At 53.6% G+C, this 14,761-nt stretch overlaps 1 protein-coding gene across 2 annotated transcripts; it reads left to right on the top strand.

The window, feature by feature from the left end:
* The first annotated feature begins 267 nt into the window (after positions 1-267).
* Positions 268-13,939, top strand: ALB (albumin). 2 transcript variants are annotated; one of them, XM_068165774.1, is made up of 15 exons: positions 268-399; positions 1,723-1,783; positions 2,567-2,699; positions 3,824-4,038; positions 5,081-5,213; positions 5,859-5,956; positions 6,943-7,072; positions 7,894-8,108; positions 8,283-8,415; positions 9,602-9,699; positions 10,646-10,784; positions 11,123-11,346; positions 12,060-12,192; positions 13,478-13,533; positions 13,716-13,939. In XM_068165774.1, exons 1-14 carry the CDS (start codon positions 315-317, stop codon positions 13,526-13,528), a joined length of 1,848 nt encoding a protein of 615 aa, XP_068021875.1. In that variant the 5' UTR covers positions 268-314; the 3' UTR covers positions 13,529-13,533; positions 13,716-13,939. The 2 variants fall into 2 exon arrangements, with proteins under 2 accessions (XP_068021875.1, XP_068021874.1); XM_068165773.1 differs by having other exon boundaries at positions 13,712-13,939.
* The last annotated feature ends 822 nt before the right edge of the window (positions 13,940-14,761 follow it).

Raw genomic sequence — 14,761 nt, 5'->3', positions numbered from 1 at the left:
GCCTTGAACTCCTCTGTTTGCCATTTGATAAGGAAATTTACGCAAAACTTTATCTCTTGGGGTGCTGGAAGGTTCCATCCTTGCAGGACAGAGAGGCTGAGAGGAGCACACCATAAACAAAGCCTATCAAATTCACTTGTGGCAAGGCCAGGCCTGGTTTTGTAATCCTCTGCAGGCCACATGGAAAGCTCCAAGTGCCAGCTCCCTGGTTAATCTTTCACAGCCCCAGGGAGCTGAAGGTATATAAGCAGAAGCTTCCCCTTCACTCTTCCTAGAGCGTTGATCAGGTGGAGCCCACCTCCTCAGCTGCAGCCATGAAGTGGGTCACCCTGATTTCCTTCGTCCTCCTCTTAAGTTCTGCCAGAGCCTGGAACGTGCAGAGAGCTGCCCGAAGTGCAGGTAAGGAGCGAGGGGTCTGTTGGCCTTGCAGTCTTGCCCCATGGCAACTGAATCTCTCCTCTGCAAGGGAACAAATGATTCCTGCAAGCCTGAGCTGAAGAGAAGAGGGGGAGGAGGGAGAGTAATTGACTGGCCTGAGAAGAAACTAAATGAGGAGACAGATAGGTAGAACCTCCGGGACAGCTTGCCTGGGCAAGTGCTTGGTGACATCCCTCTGCCAGTGAGCAGCCCTTAACTGAGGTTTTTCTGCCCTAACTCCCTTTTTCTCAAAGCAGGTTAGTTCCATCAGCTGAAGGAATAGCTCCTTGTCTTTGCTAAGTGCTCCTGAGTTGCATTTCCAGCACAAAGCCTCATGCTGCCTCGCTCAGCACTGTGGCCACATGGCTCAGGGCCTGCTGGGGGGGATCTTGTGGGAGCCTTCCTGCCAAGGGCAAGGTGTAAGCTGCAACCTGTGCTTGTGGCCTCCAGGCCCAAGGGAAAGGCTTTACCTGCTTTGCTGAGGAGCACAGGTGGTGTGCACTGGGTGGGACAAGAAGGGAAACCTGCCAGGTTCATAATTCTCTGCTCAGAAAGAGACCTTTTTTGCTGCTGCCTGCTCTGCACTCCTTTATTTGCAGGGAGTGCTGCTGGCTGTGCAGGGGCACAGCTCTGCTAGCCCTGCAGCAGGCTTCCTGAGTAGCTGTATCGAGTTTATGCTCACCGAGGTGAATGTTAGAATAGAATAGAATTAACCAGGTTGGAAGAGACCTTGGAGACCATCCAGTCCAACCCCTCACCCAGCACCATTTCATCAACTAACCCATGGCACCAAGCACCCCATCCAGGCTCTTCCTAAACACCTCCACTGATGGTGATTCCACCACCTCCCTGGGCAGCACATCCCAATGGCCAATCTCTCTTGCTGGGAAGAACTTCTTCCTAACATCCAGCCTGAACCTCCCCTGGCACAGCTTGAGACTGTGTCCTCTTGTTCTGGTGCTGGGTGCCTGCAGGGAGTTGGAGAGAGCAAGAAGGTCACCCTGAGCCTCCTCTTCTCCAGGCTAAGCAACCCCAGCTCCCTCAGCCTCTCCTCCCAGGGCTGTGCTCCAGACCCCTCCCCAGCTTTGTTGCCCTTCTCTGGACACCTTCCAGCAGCTCAACATCTTTCCTAACCTGAGGAGCCCAGAACTGGACACAGGACTCAAGGTGTGGCCTGAGCAGTGCTGAGCACAGGGCTAGAAGCCTTGGGTTGCTCCTTAGGTGCTTGGGTTTGCTTCAGAAAGCTCAGGGTACAGCCCAGCCCAGGTGGCAGTGACCATCCTCCTCCTCTGCTTTGCTCCCCAGAACACAAGAGTGAGATTGCCCATCGCTACAATGACCTCAAGGAGGAGACATTCAAGGCTGTGTAAGTGGATCTGCTGCTTGGTTTCCATCACTGCTGAGAATGGACAGGAGGGGGAAAGAGAGCCAGACCCACTGCAGGGGCTGGTGAGGGCTGCCTGAAGCGTGGCACTCCTCACTCAGTGTCCAAACCTGCACTTGTGCCAAGGGCTGCAAAAGTCCTGATGCCTTCCCTTGCTCTCTGGGAGAGGAATTCCCTGCAAGCCTCACAAACCCCTCTGCTCCTTAGGTGAAATGAAAGCAGGTTGGAGCAGCTAACCTTAGGGGGGAGGCAGGCATGAGTGGCATAGTTGGGATAACTTTAGGACAGAGAGGAGTTATGCTGGCTTGAGAGCCTGCCAAACAAAAAGCCAACCCAGACAAACCAACAGCCTCAGACCCCAAACCTGCAGCAGGTTGTCTGAGACACTTCAAATCTGCTGAGAGAGAGAGAGATTTGAGTTCAAATCCTGCCCTGGGAGGAACCTGAGAGCTCCTGAAAGAAGACAGCATGAGGGTGAGGATTTGTGACTGGCACAAAGCAGCTCAGTTGGTGGCATTGAAGGATGTGCTGCTAAAAGTGGGCAGAGAGCTCAGATGAAGGCCTTTCCTGCTCTGGTTTCTAATCCATCACTCAGGGCTTTTGTTCTTGGGAAGGGAGGATGAAGACATTCTTGGAGAAGGAGGCTGTGAGAGGTGGCACTGTGCCCTGTTTGTGTACATCCTCTGCACAAACCAGAGGCACCTTTGGAAATGTTGCCTCTTCTGTTTCTCATCTCCATCTTCCAAACCCTGCTTTGTGTTTCAGCACCATGATCACCTTTGCCCAGTACCTCCAGAAGTGCTCTTATGAAGGACTGTCCAAGCTGGTGAGGGATGTGGTTGACCTGGCACAGAAGTGTGCTGCCAACGAGGATGGTCCTGACTGTGGAAAATCACTGGTAGGCAGCAAGTCTTTGGCTGGTGTGTTCCTCCTCACTCTGTGCAGCTACCAGAACCATCCTCCCTGAGGGTTTGTACCTGTGCCATCACCCAGTGCTCACATTTTAGTGCTGCAACAGCTGATCCTTGCCAGGTTCTGCAAGCCTGCCCTTCAGAAGGGCCTTGCTGATCTCTGCAGCCTTCGAGTGGAGCCCAAGCACCACACCTTGGCACATGAAGTCTAGCATTCCCTGGAAATTCATGTTGGCATTTAGTATAAATACCCTAGCTGGAAAATCCAGGTCTGACTCTAGGTATTGAAGTGACCTCTGTGTGTGGCCAGGTCACACTTTGGTGACCTGACAAGGTTTGGGTGCTGCTTCAAGGTACTTAGTTAAAGAGGTTTTACAACAGACTCCTTCAAGACCAGGTAACAAGAGAGGCTTGCAGGTAGGTAAAGGACCCTCACAGGTTCAGCCCAGCCCTTCAGAACATGAAGTGCTTGTGTCCTTGGGAGGTCTAGCTTCAGACCAAGTGGCATCACTGCATCAGTTCTACCTAAAGATTTCTTAAGCTGATTCTTAGACTCACAGATCCATGGAACGGGTTGGAAGGGACGTTAAGATCATGCAGTTCCAACCCCCCTGCAGGGACACCTCCCACCAGCCCCAGGTTGCTCAAGACCTCATCCAACCTGGCCTTGAACACCTCCAGGGAGAGGACATCCACAGCCTTCCTGGGCAGCCTGTTCCAGTGTCTCCCCACCCTCACTACAAAGAATTTCTTCCTGATCTCCAGCCTCAATCCATTCCCTCTCCTCCTATCACAGGATCATCAAGTGGAGTATCAAATCCTGCTTCACTTCAGAAGATTCAGCTTAGTCAGATGAGTAGAAGGAGATCCCCATCTTGCAGAGACTATTTTATATTGTAATCAAAATGCTTTCCCCACCACCACAGCAGCCCTGGGGCAGTTTTGCTGCTGACCCTCACTGCATTCAACCTGACACCATGGCGCTGAACCCAGGGGATCATTCCCACTCGGGCTCCTGCTGTTCAGGCTGGGTTCTTCTCTTCTAGATAAGCAGAGTGTAGCTCAGGCTGCCTGTCCCCAGTAACCCTGCCCCTCTGCTTGCCCCTCACAGCCTGCCATCTTCCTGGATGAGATCTGCCAAGTGGAGCAGCTGCGCGACTCCTACGGCGCCATGGCCGACTGCTGCGCCAAGGCCGACCCCGAGCGCAACGAGTGCTTCCTCTCCTTCAAAGTGCCCCAGCCAGACTTTGTCCAGCCCTATGAGAGACCATCTACTGATGTCATATGCAAGGAGTACCAGGACAACAGGGTCTCACTGCTGGGACAGTAAGACAAATGGCCATCTGAGCTCTTTCAGTAGTTGGGTTGAAGTATTGAGTTGTGGGGAAGAGCACCCCCGAGCCAAGCTGAGCTTGTGGACCTGCAGGACAGAGGCAGAGCACTCAAGTATTCAACCTGCTGCCTGCCCCTGCTCAGTCATTAAATATCATGGAATGGTCCAGCCAGAAGGGATCTCCCAAGGTCATCCAGTCCAACCTCCCCACAGTCAGCAGGAACATCCCCAACTAGATCAGGTTGCCCAGGGCCTCGGCAAGCCTCACCTTGAATATCTCCAGGGAAGGAGTCTTGACCACCTCCCTGGGCAACCTGTTCCAGTGTTCCAGCACCCTCATAGGGATGAGCTTCTTCCTGATATCCAACCTAAATCTGCCCTTCTCCAGTTTGAAGCCATGCTTTCATTCCATGCTGGAGCATGCTCTTACATTTAAAAATGGTCTTTAAGGGATCACAGTTTAAAGACAGATACAGAGCTTCATGGAATGGTTTGGTTGGAAGGGACCTTAAAGATGATCCAGTTCCAACCCCTGCCATGGGCAGGGACACCTCCCACCAGCCCAGCTTGCTCAAGGCCTCATCCAAACTGGCCTTGAACACCTCCAGGAAGGAGGCATCCCCAATCTCCCTGGGCAACCTGTTCCAGTCTCTCCCCACCCTCACCGCCAAGAATTTCTTCCTGATCTCCAGTCTCAATCTGCCCTCTCCCAGCTCAAAGCCATTGCCCCTCATCCTGTCATTCCCAGCCCTTGTCAAAACTCCCTCCCCAGCTTTCTTGCAGGATGCTTTTCCCCCTCAAATCCCTGAAGAACCACAGTGTTTCCAGCACTGATTTCATCATTGGCTTGCTTCAGCTCCCCACTGCTCCCACTGCAAGTGGGAAGGGTGAGGAGAGAGAGCAGCAGGAGGCACTACGTTAGGAAACGAGAGGCCATTGCTAAACTAGAGAGAGGCTGCAGAGGCTCTAAGAGATTTGGGGCCAGTTGCTGTTTTCAGTGGAATATGTAACTTCTCTTTTCCTTTTCCTTTACAGTTTCATCTACAGTGTTGCAAGGAGAAGCCCCTTCATGTATGCCCCAGCCATCCTGAGCCTGGCTGCTGACTACGAGCACGCACTGCAGAGCTGCTGCCAAGAGAGCGACGTCGGCGCTTGCTTGGATGCAAAGGTAAGTCAGACCTGTCCCTCTGGATCAAAACTCACTCCCCCTGGCATTTCTCAGCTGCAGTAGGCTGCAGCCAAAGGGGCACAAAGGAAGGACTGCTCTCACTGGGCAGCCTAAGCTGCCATCACCACATCCAACGTGTGGCCGTGAGAGGTCTCTCCTAGTCTTGCCCCATCCATTGCCCAAGCAAATCACAGAGTCACTGAATGGGTTGGAAGGGATCATCCAGTTCCAGCCCCTCAACAAGGGCAGGGACACCTCCCACCAGCCCAGGTTGCTCAAGACCTCATCCAACCTGGCTTTGAACATCTCCAGGGAGGGGACATCCACAGCCTCCCTGGGCAGCCTGTGCCAGTGTCTCCCCACCCTCACTCTCAAGACTTTCTTCCTCATCTCCAGCCTCAATCTGCCCTCCTCAAGCTTCTGTCCATTCCCTCTCATCCTATCACTCCAAGCCCTTGCAAATTTCAATGCTTGTACAGCTAAATGCTGATTGAGAACTGCCTGAGGAGTTCTCATCTGCCTTTTTGAGCAGAACTCTCTGGACCACAACCTGCTGCTTGTCTGCCATGAGGGGGTCTCCAGATGTGCTTTTTCCTCAGCCTGGCAGATGTAATCACTTCAACAATGTGCATCCTGTTCCTGCAGGCAGTTGCCATCAAAGAGAGAGCCAAGAAAATCAGTTTGATGCACCAGCATGAGTGTGGAATCCTCAAGCAGTATGGTGACAGAACCTTCCAAGCCAAGTAAGTTCCAATCAGTTTTGTAGTTAAAAGCAAGGGGAAAAGTTAACCTAAACCTGAAATGGCTCCAGGAAAACACCACCCTGGAGAGCTCTCTTCTCTGTGTGGACTTTGAAAACTGCTCTGGTGGTACCTCCAGCATGCTTCTGGCTGAGGATCCTTGTCCCACAGAGGGGAGATCAGTGGGTCAGGTTTTCAGCACTAGACTGGCACTGATCTCTGAGCTTCACTGCTGCAGCACCACCCAAGACCAGAGCTTGCAGGGTGTTCTGTTTCCCCTTCTGCCAAAGCTGTGCCTCAATGATGCCCAGCTTTTAGAGACAGGCACAGCATTCATCAGCAAACCAAGCTGCTAGTTTGAACCTTAAAGCAACCAGAGAGCCACAGTTGGCAGAACCTCCAGCGTCAAAGCTGCATTTTGGGGACTCAGAGAGATTTTTGCCATTAACAAACACAGAGAGCTGCCTGCATTCTGAGGCCTCAATGACCTCACAGGTCTTTCCCACACAATTCTATGATTGTACTGCACTGGCATTGCCTAGGAGCAGCTCCCCAGATGCAGTCAGCTTTGATTCAAAACTAATTAGGACTACAGGTGTCTGTGCTGATTAATCATGGAATCATAGAACAGGTTGGACTGAAAGGGACCTTAAAGGTCATCCAGGTCCAACCCCCTGCCACAGGCAGGGACACCTCCCACCAGCCCAGCTTGCTCAAGGCCTCATCTAACCTGGCCTTGAACACCTCCAAGGACAGGACATCCACAGCCCCCCTGGCCAACCTGTTCCAGTGGCAACAATTTCTCCCTAATCTCCAGTCTCAATCTGCCCTCTTCCAGCCTCCATCCATTCCCTCTCATCCTATCTCACCAATCCCAAGTCAAAAGCCCCTTCCCAGCTTTCATTGAGGCCCCTGCAGTGACCTGGAAGGTTTCTGTTCCACACAGAGCTTTACACCACAGGGTTTTTCCCCCCTCCTTTTCCACGCAGCAAGCTTGCTCGCCTCAGCCAGAAGTATCCCAAGGCTCCCTTCTCAGAGCTGGTGAAGCTTGTGCATGACACCACAGATGTCTCCAAAGAGTGCTGTGCTGGGGACATGGTGGAGTGCATGGATGACAGGGTAAGCCAAATCAAATCCTTCCCAACCATGCCTACAGATTACAGGAGGCTTCAGGAAGACAGCAATTTGTGCTGTGGTGCCAGTGAGCTCTAGAGAGCAGCTTGCACAGGAGGAATAGCCACAGTGCCATGAATTGAATGCTGCCTGCCTGGCTGCAACTTAGACCCACTTCTGAAGCCAGCTGGTGGCCAGTGCTGGGCCAGCCTTCATGAAGCTCTGGGGCTTTTCATGTCAGCTGCCTAGCCCTGAGAGGGGACAGAACAGAGCTGACAAGATCAGTCAGGCCTCCCTCTGACAGACCACTCAGTGACTTTCATAGAGTCACAGAATGGGTTGGGTTGGAAGAGACCTTAAAGCTCCTCCAGTTCCAACCCCCTGCCACAGGCAGGGACACTTCCTACCAGCCCAGCTTGCTCAAGGCCTCATCCAGCCTGGCCTTGAGCACCTCCAGGGAGGGAGCATCCACAACCTCCCTGGGCAATCTGTTCCAGTGTCTCCCCACCCTCACTGGCAAGGATTTCTTCCTCATCTCCAGTGTAACTCCCTGGCTTTCCAGAGTTGGTTGCCTGAAGGTTTCTAAGCCCAGGGAGGGAGCCCCATCCTGCCTCCCACCTGTGAATGTGCTGCTCACAGGCACAGGATGTGCCCATCCCACTGCTTGCTCTTCTTTGTATGGGGACAGCATTTCCCTTGGGAGGTGCCAAGTAAATAAATGCCCTGACTGAAATGGGAAGAGGCTGAAATAAAGAGAGAGGAGGGGAAGCCACCACCTGAAACCCTGCACTGCCAGCTTGCCTGACAGCCGATTCTGACCCTCGCAGGCAGAGCTGATGGACAAGTTCTGCTCCAAACATGAAGTTTTCTCAAGTAAAATCAAGCACTGCTGTGAGAAGCCCACCGTGGAGAGGAGCAGGTGTGTCATTGAGGCAGAGTTTGATGACAAGCCTGAGGGGCTGCCTTCCCTGGTGGAAAGGTACATCCACGACAAGGAGGTGTGCAAGCAATTCGAGGCAGGCCACGACGAGTTCCTGTCAGAGTAAGTAGTGCTGAGCAGCAGGCTGGCCCTGCAGGCAGCCTCTCTCTGCTCTGGGCTGTGCCTTTTTGTCTGCACCCCTGGACAAACTGTGTGCAGAGAAGAGGCTGCTCATGATGCAGGCTCTCCAAGCCTTGGCTGAAGGGCTGGTGTCTCAGCCGCGCTCTCGTCTGGCAGGTTTCTGTACGAGTACTCCCGGAGGCACCCCGAGCTCTCCACCCAGCTCATCCTCAGGATTGCCAAGGGGTATGAAACGCTCCTGGAGAAGTGCTGCAAGACTGACAACCCTGCTGAGTGCTACAGCAATGCTGTAAGTGCAGAGCTTTGTTGGCTGAGGGCTGCAGGCTGCCTGTCGTGACACAGCTGGGCTGAGGAGCCCCTCCGGCGGAGCAGACAGCCCCTGGAGAGCCTAATCCCAGGGCAGTGAATGCCAAGGAAATGCCACACAGCCTCCTGCCTTTTTACCAGGCTCTCAGGTAGAACTGGAGACCCCCAGGAGCATCAAGTCCTCTCTATACCATCCAGGCTATATGGAAGTGACTGGCCTGGCAAAATGGGTAGCTTAGAGCTGAAAGATTTAGAAGAGGCTTCCTCCATCTGGAGGAAAGAGCTGGGCTTGTTCAGCCTGGGGAAGAGAAGGCTGAGGGGAGACCCTTGTTACCATGGACCAGCACATAAGGGGTGGCTTCCAAGACTCCCTTTCTCCAAGGAGATCCATGGAAAAGACAAGGGGTGATGGGGATAAGTTCATAGAATCAATAAGGTTGGAAAAGACCTCAGAGATCATCAAGCCCAACCTATTACCTAAGACCTCCTGACAACTAAACCATGGCTCCAAGTGCCACATCCAAGCCCTTTTTGAACACCTCCAGGGATGGGGACTCCACCACCTCCCTGGGCAGCACATCCCAGGGGCCAATCTCTCTCTCTGTGAAGAGCTTTCTCCTCACCTTGAGCCTAAACCTCCCCTGGCACAGCTTGAGACTGTGTCCTCTTGTTCTGGTGCTGCTTGCCTGGAAGAAGAGACCAACCCCCACCTGGCTACAATCTCCCTTCAGGTAGTTGTAGAGAGCAAGAAGGTCTCCCCTGAGCCTCCTCCTCTCCAGGCTAAGCAACCCCAGCTCCCTCAGCCTCTCCTCACAGGGCTGTGCTCAAAGCCTCTCCCCAGCTGTGTTGCCCTTCTCTGGACACCTTCAAGAGTCTCAATGTCCTTAAAGTTACTGCTAGGGAGATTCCCAATGGAATCCTGAAGGATATTGGTCACCATGAGAGCAGTCCCCTCCAGGGGAAGCAGTGCAGTCCCCTCCATTGCTCAGCTGGAGGCCTCAGCCTGGCAGGCTGCTGGGCCAGCTCATTTCAAGCAGACTGTTGCCTAGAAAGGTTTGGACCAGACGGTCCCTGGGGTCCCTTCCACCTCTGGGGAAAGGGAGATTTGTGTGACTGTCAAGCAGGATGCTCTGCTCTGCCCTTCCTGATAAACTGGTCCTTGTCTGCAGGAGGAGGAATTGAACAAACTCATCAAAGAGACTCAGGATGTTGTGAAGACAAACTGTGAGCTGCTGAACACCCAAGGCGAGGATGACTTCCTGAAGGCGTGAGTGTCGCTGCTCCGTCCTCCCGAGGGCAGGCTGCCGTCCTGCCAGCTCTGGGCAAGCCCCTTTGCTCTCCACTTCAGAGTGTCAGAGTATCAGTCAGGGTTGGAAGGGACCACAAGGATCAGCTAGTTCCAACCCCCCTGCCATGGGCAGGGACACCCCACACTAGATCAGCCTGGCCACAGCCTCATCCAGCCTGGGCTTAAACACCTCCAGGGACAGGGCCTCAACCACCTCCCTGGACAACACATTCCAGGGTCTCACCACTCTCATGGTGAAGAACCTCCTCCTCACATCCAGCCTGAATCTCCCCACCTCCAGCTTCATCCCATTCCCCCTGGTCCTATCACTACCTGAGATCCTGAGCAGTCCCTCCCCAGCCTTCCTGTAGCCCCCTTCAGATACTGGAAGACCACAATGAGGTCACCTGGGAGCCTTCTCTTCTGCAGACTGAACAGCCCCAACTCCTTCAGTCTGTCCTCATAGGAGAGGTGCTCCAGCCCTCTGCTCATCCTCCTGGCCCTGCTCTGGACACCTTCCAGCCCCTCCAGATCCCTCTTGTCATAGGGGCTCCAGAACTGGAGGCAGTACTCCAGGTGGGGTCTCACCAGAGCTGAGCAGAGGGGGAGGATCACCTCCCTCGACCTGCTGGCCACACTTCTCCTGATGCAGCCCAGGCTCTGGTTGGCTTTCTGGGCTGCAAGTGCACACTGAGAGCTCATGTTGAGCTTCTCCTCCCCCAGCACCCCCAAGTCTCTCTCCTCAGGGCTGCTTTCCAGCCAGTCACTGCCCAGCCTGGATTCGTGCCTGGGATTGCCTCCACCCAGCTGCAGGGCCCTGCCCTTGGTCTTGTTGAACTTCATTCACTTCTGCTTTGACTCTGGTGGGCCAGCTGAGCAGAGCATCCTTCCAGTGGGGCTGCTTCTGACCTGCCTTGCTTCCCAGGCTGCTGATCCGCTACACCAAGAAGATGCCTCAGGTGCCGACGGAGACCCTGCTGGAGGTGGGGAAGAAGATGACAGCCGTTGGCAACAAGTGCTGCCAGCAGCCCGAGGACAAGCGCCTCTCTTGCTCTGAGGGATATGTGAGTACCTTGGCCACTCTCTCTGCTCCTCTTGGGGATTTCCTCTGCTCCCAAAAGTCCTGAGCTCTGGTGTGGTGCTGAACTCACTGTGGTTTTTTCCATCAGCCTCAAGCATAGATGCATGGAATGGGCTGGGCTGGAAGGGACCTTAAAGATCATCCAGTTCCAGGCCCCTGCCACGGGCAGGGACACCTCCCAGCAGCCCAGGCTGCTCAAGGGCTCCTCCAACCTGGCCTTGAACACCTGCAGGGAGGGGGCAGCCACAGCCTGCCTGGGCAACCTGTGCCAGCCTGTGGGTAAGAAACTAAAAGTTTGTCCTTTGCTGCTTCTCCTTCCAGCTGAGCATCGTGATTCAGGACATGTGCAGGAGACAGGAGACCTCCCCCATCAATGAGAATGTTTCACACTGCTGCAGAGAGTCCTATGCCTCCAGGAGACCCTGTTTCACTGCCATGGGAGTGGATACCAAATATGTGCCTCCACCATTCAACCCTGAGATGTTCAACTTCGATGAGAAATTGTGCTCTGCTCCTCCTGCCGAGCGGGAGGTGGGGCAGATGAAGTGAGTGACAAGAAGTACCCTGCAGGGAATCTTCTGGGGTGCAGCACTTCAGAGGGGTGGTGGAAGGAAGCTACAAACCCCCTGCTCATTAATTCATAGAATGGGTTGGGTTGGAAGGGACCTTCAAGATCATCCAGTTCCAACCACCTGCCACAGGCAGAGACACCTCCCACGAGCACAGGTTGCTCATCCAGCCTGGCCTTGACCACCTCCAGGGGGGGAGCATCCACAGCCTGCCTGGGCAACCTGTTCCAGTGTCTCCCCACCCTCAGTGTCAAGAATTTCTTCCTGATCTCAACCTGGCCTCCTCCAGCTTCAACCCATTCTCTCCCTAGCAACAGAGCAAAAAGCAGAGGGAACTGTGTGCCTGTACTGAGCTGCTCAGTGCCTAACATCTGGCAGTTGGGAGGAGGCCAAGGGGGGTACTTTCTTCAAACAGAATCAGTGTCTCAGCTGACCAGCTGGGTCCAACTAGGTCCACTGCCAGTGCAAGGATTAAGATCCACTGGATGAGGACAGCAGGTGGATTGGTTCAATGTGGTTTTCCCACCTGTAACTGTAGTAACAAGAAGTGAGCAGATGGGAGGTGGGAGTCACAAAGAGGCCTGGCCAAAAAACACCCCAACCACCTGAGCTGCACCTGCACAGAATATAAAGTGGGAAATGACAGCACAGGAGGCAGGCTCAGGTGTGTGTCCTGGCTGTCTTCTCAGGCTGCTCATCAACCTCATCAAGCGCAAGCCCCAGATGACAGAGGAGCAGATCAAGACCATTTCTGATGGCTTCATTGCCATGGTGGACAAGTGCTGCAAGCAATCCAACATCGAGACGTGCCTTGGGGAAGAGGTACTTCCTAGTTCCTTCCTAACCAACCCAAACCAACCCCAACCCAAACCAGAGTAATGCCAGACCCAGCCCAACCTAACACCAAAAGAGGCCCCCAGACCCCAGCCCAACCCAGCACCAAAAGAGGCCCCCAGACCCAGCCCAACCCAGCACCAAAAGAGGCCCCCAGACCCCAGCCAACCCAACCCAGCACCAAAAGAGGCCCCCAGACCCCAGCCAACCCAACCCAGCACCAAAAGAGGCCCCCAGACCCCAGCCCAACCCAACCCAGCACCAAAAGAGGCCCCCAGACCCCAGCCCAACCCAACCCAGCACCAAACAAAAAACCCCAAACAAACCAGGATCAAAGCAAAATTCCCCAAAAGAGAATACCAGAACCAAACCAAACCAGAATATCAGAACCAAATAAACAACCAAACCAAAAATCCCCAACCCAGACTAACATCAGAACCAAGGGGGAAAAAAACCCAGAACCAAACAACAAACCAAACCAGAACCAAATGAAAAGAACTCCAAATTAAACCAGAACCAAACTAAGAATCCCCAAACCAAAGCAGAATAAAACCAGAACCAAACCAAAGAAGAACCCAGACCAAAACCTTCCCCAAACCAAAGCAGAATAAAACCAGAACCAAAGAAGAACCCAGACCAAAACCTTCCCCAAACCAAAGCAGAATAAAGCCAGAACCAAACCAAAGAAGAACCCAGACCAAAAACTTCCCCAAACCAAAGCCAGAACCAAACAGGAAATAAAGAAAGGAAAAAGCCCAAGCCCAACCCAGAACCACCCCAAGCCCAACCCAGAACCACCCCAAGCCCAACCCAGAGCACCTATAGAGGAAACTGCCCCCAGCCTGCCCCCCTCCCCACTGTGCCAGTGGTTCTGCAGCACATGGCACAGACCTCAGCTCTCCTAGGAGCAGTCACTGCCTTGTTTTCCAGCTCAGCAGCATGCTCAGCCCTTCAGCATGACTCTCAAACAGCCATGGGAGAAGTCTTTGCCTGCAGCCATGAGCAAAGCACTGGCAGGAAGCACAAGTGGCAGCCTCCTGGTGGTCACTTGGGGTATCTTAAACTGCTTAGGGGTCAATTCCTTTCATCCATAGCCAAGTGCACAGGGAAATGTATCAGGGAGGCCCCCACAAAGAATTCTTTGGTCCCTTTGCAAAGGTTAGGGAGCACCACGAGCCACTTCAAACCACAACAGAGGCACAAGTGGAGTTTGTCAGAGCTGCTGCTGCTGCCTTGGTTTCTCTCTCACAGCTGCCTGTGCTCCTTTCCCTAGGGTGCTGACCTGATCAGCCAGAGCAGAGCCACGTTAGGAATCGGTGTCTAAAGAAGGTAGGTGGCAGCCACGCTGCACGTGCAGGGGGAGCACCCAAGCTGCTTAGCTACCCCTCTCTGCCCTGCCCTCTCCCCCTGCCCCCCAGCCTCTGCCTTTCCCAGTGGGTGCCTCACCACCTGCTGCCAGCTGAAGCACGCTGCCACCTTGGCCAACCAATCCTGCTTGTTCCCCCAGCCAGGCTGCCAGTGGGAACGAAGAGCAAAGTATGAAGATGAAGAACTTCTGTGCTGACTTCTCCAACCCACTTCCTTTTGACCTTGGGTAGTGAATGAATCCTCAGTGGTTTCCTTTTCCAGAAACTTTTCAATTCTATTACTTTAAAAAAAAAAAACCACAACAAAAAAAAAAACCACCCCCAAACCTCAAAACAACAATAAACAAAAAGAGAGCTTTATAAACCTGCATCTGTCCTGGTCTCTTGGTCCATGCTAGGAGGCATCTGCCCCTGTCTGTTGGTCCATGCTAGGAGGCATCTGCCCCTGTCTGTTGGTCCATGCTAGGAGGCAAAGCTGCTGCTACACAAGGTGGGCAGGGATTCCACTGGGGGGGGGAGGGGTTTGTAGATTGGTTTTGAGGATAAGAATAAACCAGGATGGAAGAGACCTTGGAGATCATGGAGTCCAAGCTCTCACCCAGCACCATCTCATCAACTAAACCATGGCACCAAGCACCCCATCCAGGTGATGTGCACTGGGTGGGACAAGAAGAGAAACCTGCCAGGTTCATAATTCTCTGCTCAGAAAGAGACCTTTTCTGCTGCTGCCTGCTCTGCACTCCGTTATTTGCAGGGAGTGCTGCTGGCTGTGCAGGGGCACAGCTCTGCTAGCCCTGCAGCAGGCTTCCTGAGTAGCTGTATTGAGTTTATGCTCACAGAGGTGAATGTTAGAATGGAATAGAAATAGGAATAGAAATAGGAATAAACCAGGTTGGAAAAGACCTTAGATATCATCCAGTCCAACCTCTCACCCAGCACCATCTCATTAACTAAACCATGGCACCAAGCACCCCATCCAGTCTCTTCCTAAACACCTCCAGGGATGGTGACTCCACCACCCCCCTGGGCAGCACATCCCAATGGCAAATCACTTCCTCTATGAAGAACTTCTTCCTCACATCCAGCCTGAACCTCCCCTGGCACAGCTTGACACTGTGTCCTCTTGTTCTGGTGCTGGCTGCCTGGGAGAAGAGACCAAGGCCCACCTGGCTACAGCCTCCCTTCAGGGA

Source organism: Melanerpes formicivorus, unplaced genomic scaffold (assembly GCF_026170545.1).
Source record: "Melanerpes formicivorus ecotype bairdi unplaced genomic scaffold, bMelFor1.0.p_v2 SCAF_92, whole genome shotgun sequence".
In the NCBI taxonomy this organism is placed as follows: Eukaryota; Metazoa; Chordata; class Aves; order Piciformes; family Picidae; genus Melanerpes; species Melanerpes formicivorus.
The sequence above is the reverse complement of the archived record's forward strand: the minus strand, read 5'-3'. Positions and strand labels throughout refer to the sequence as shown.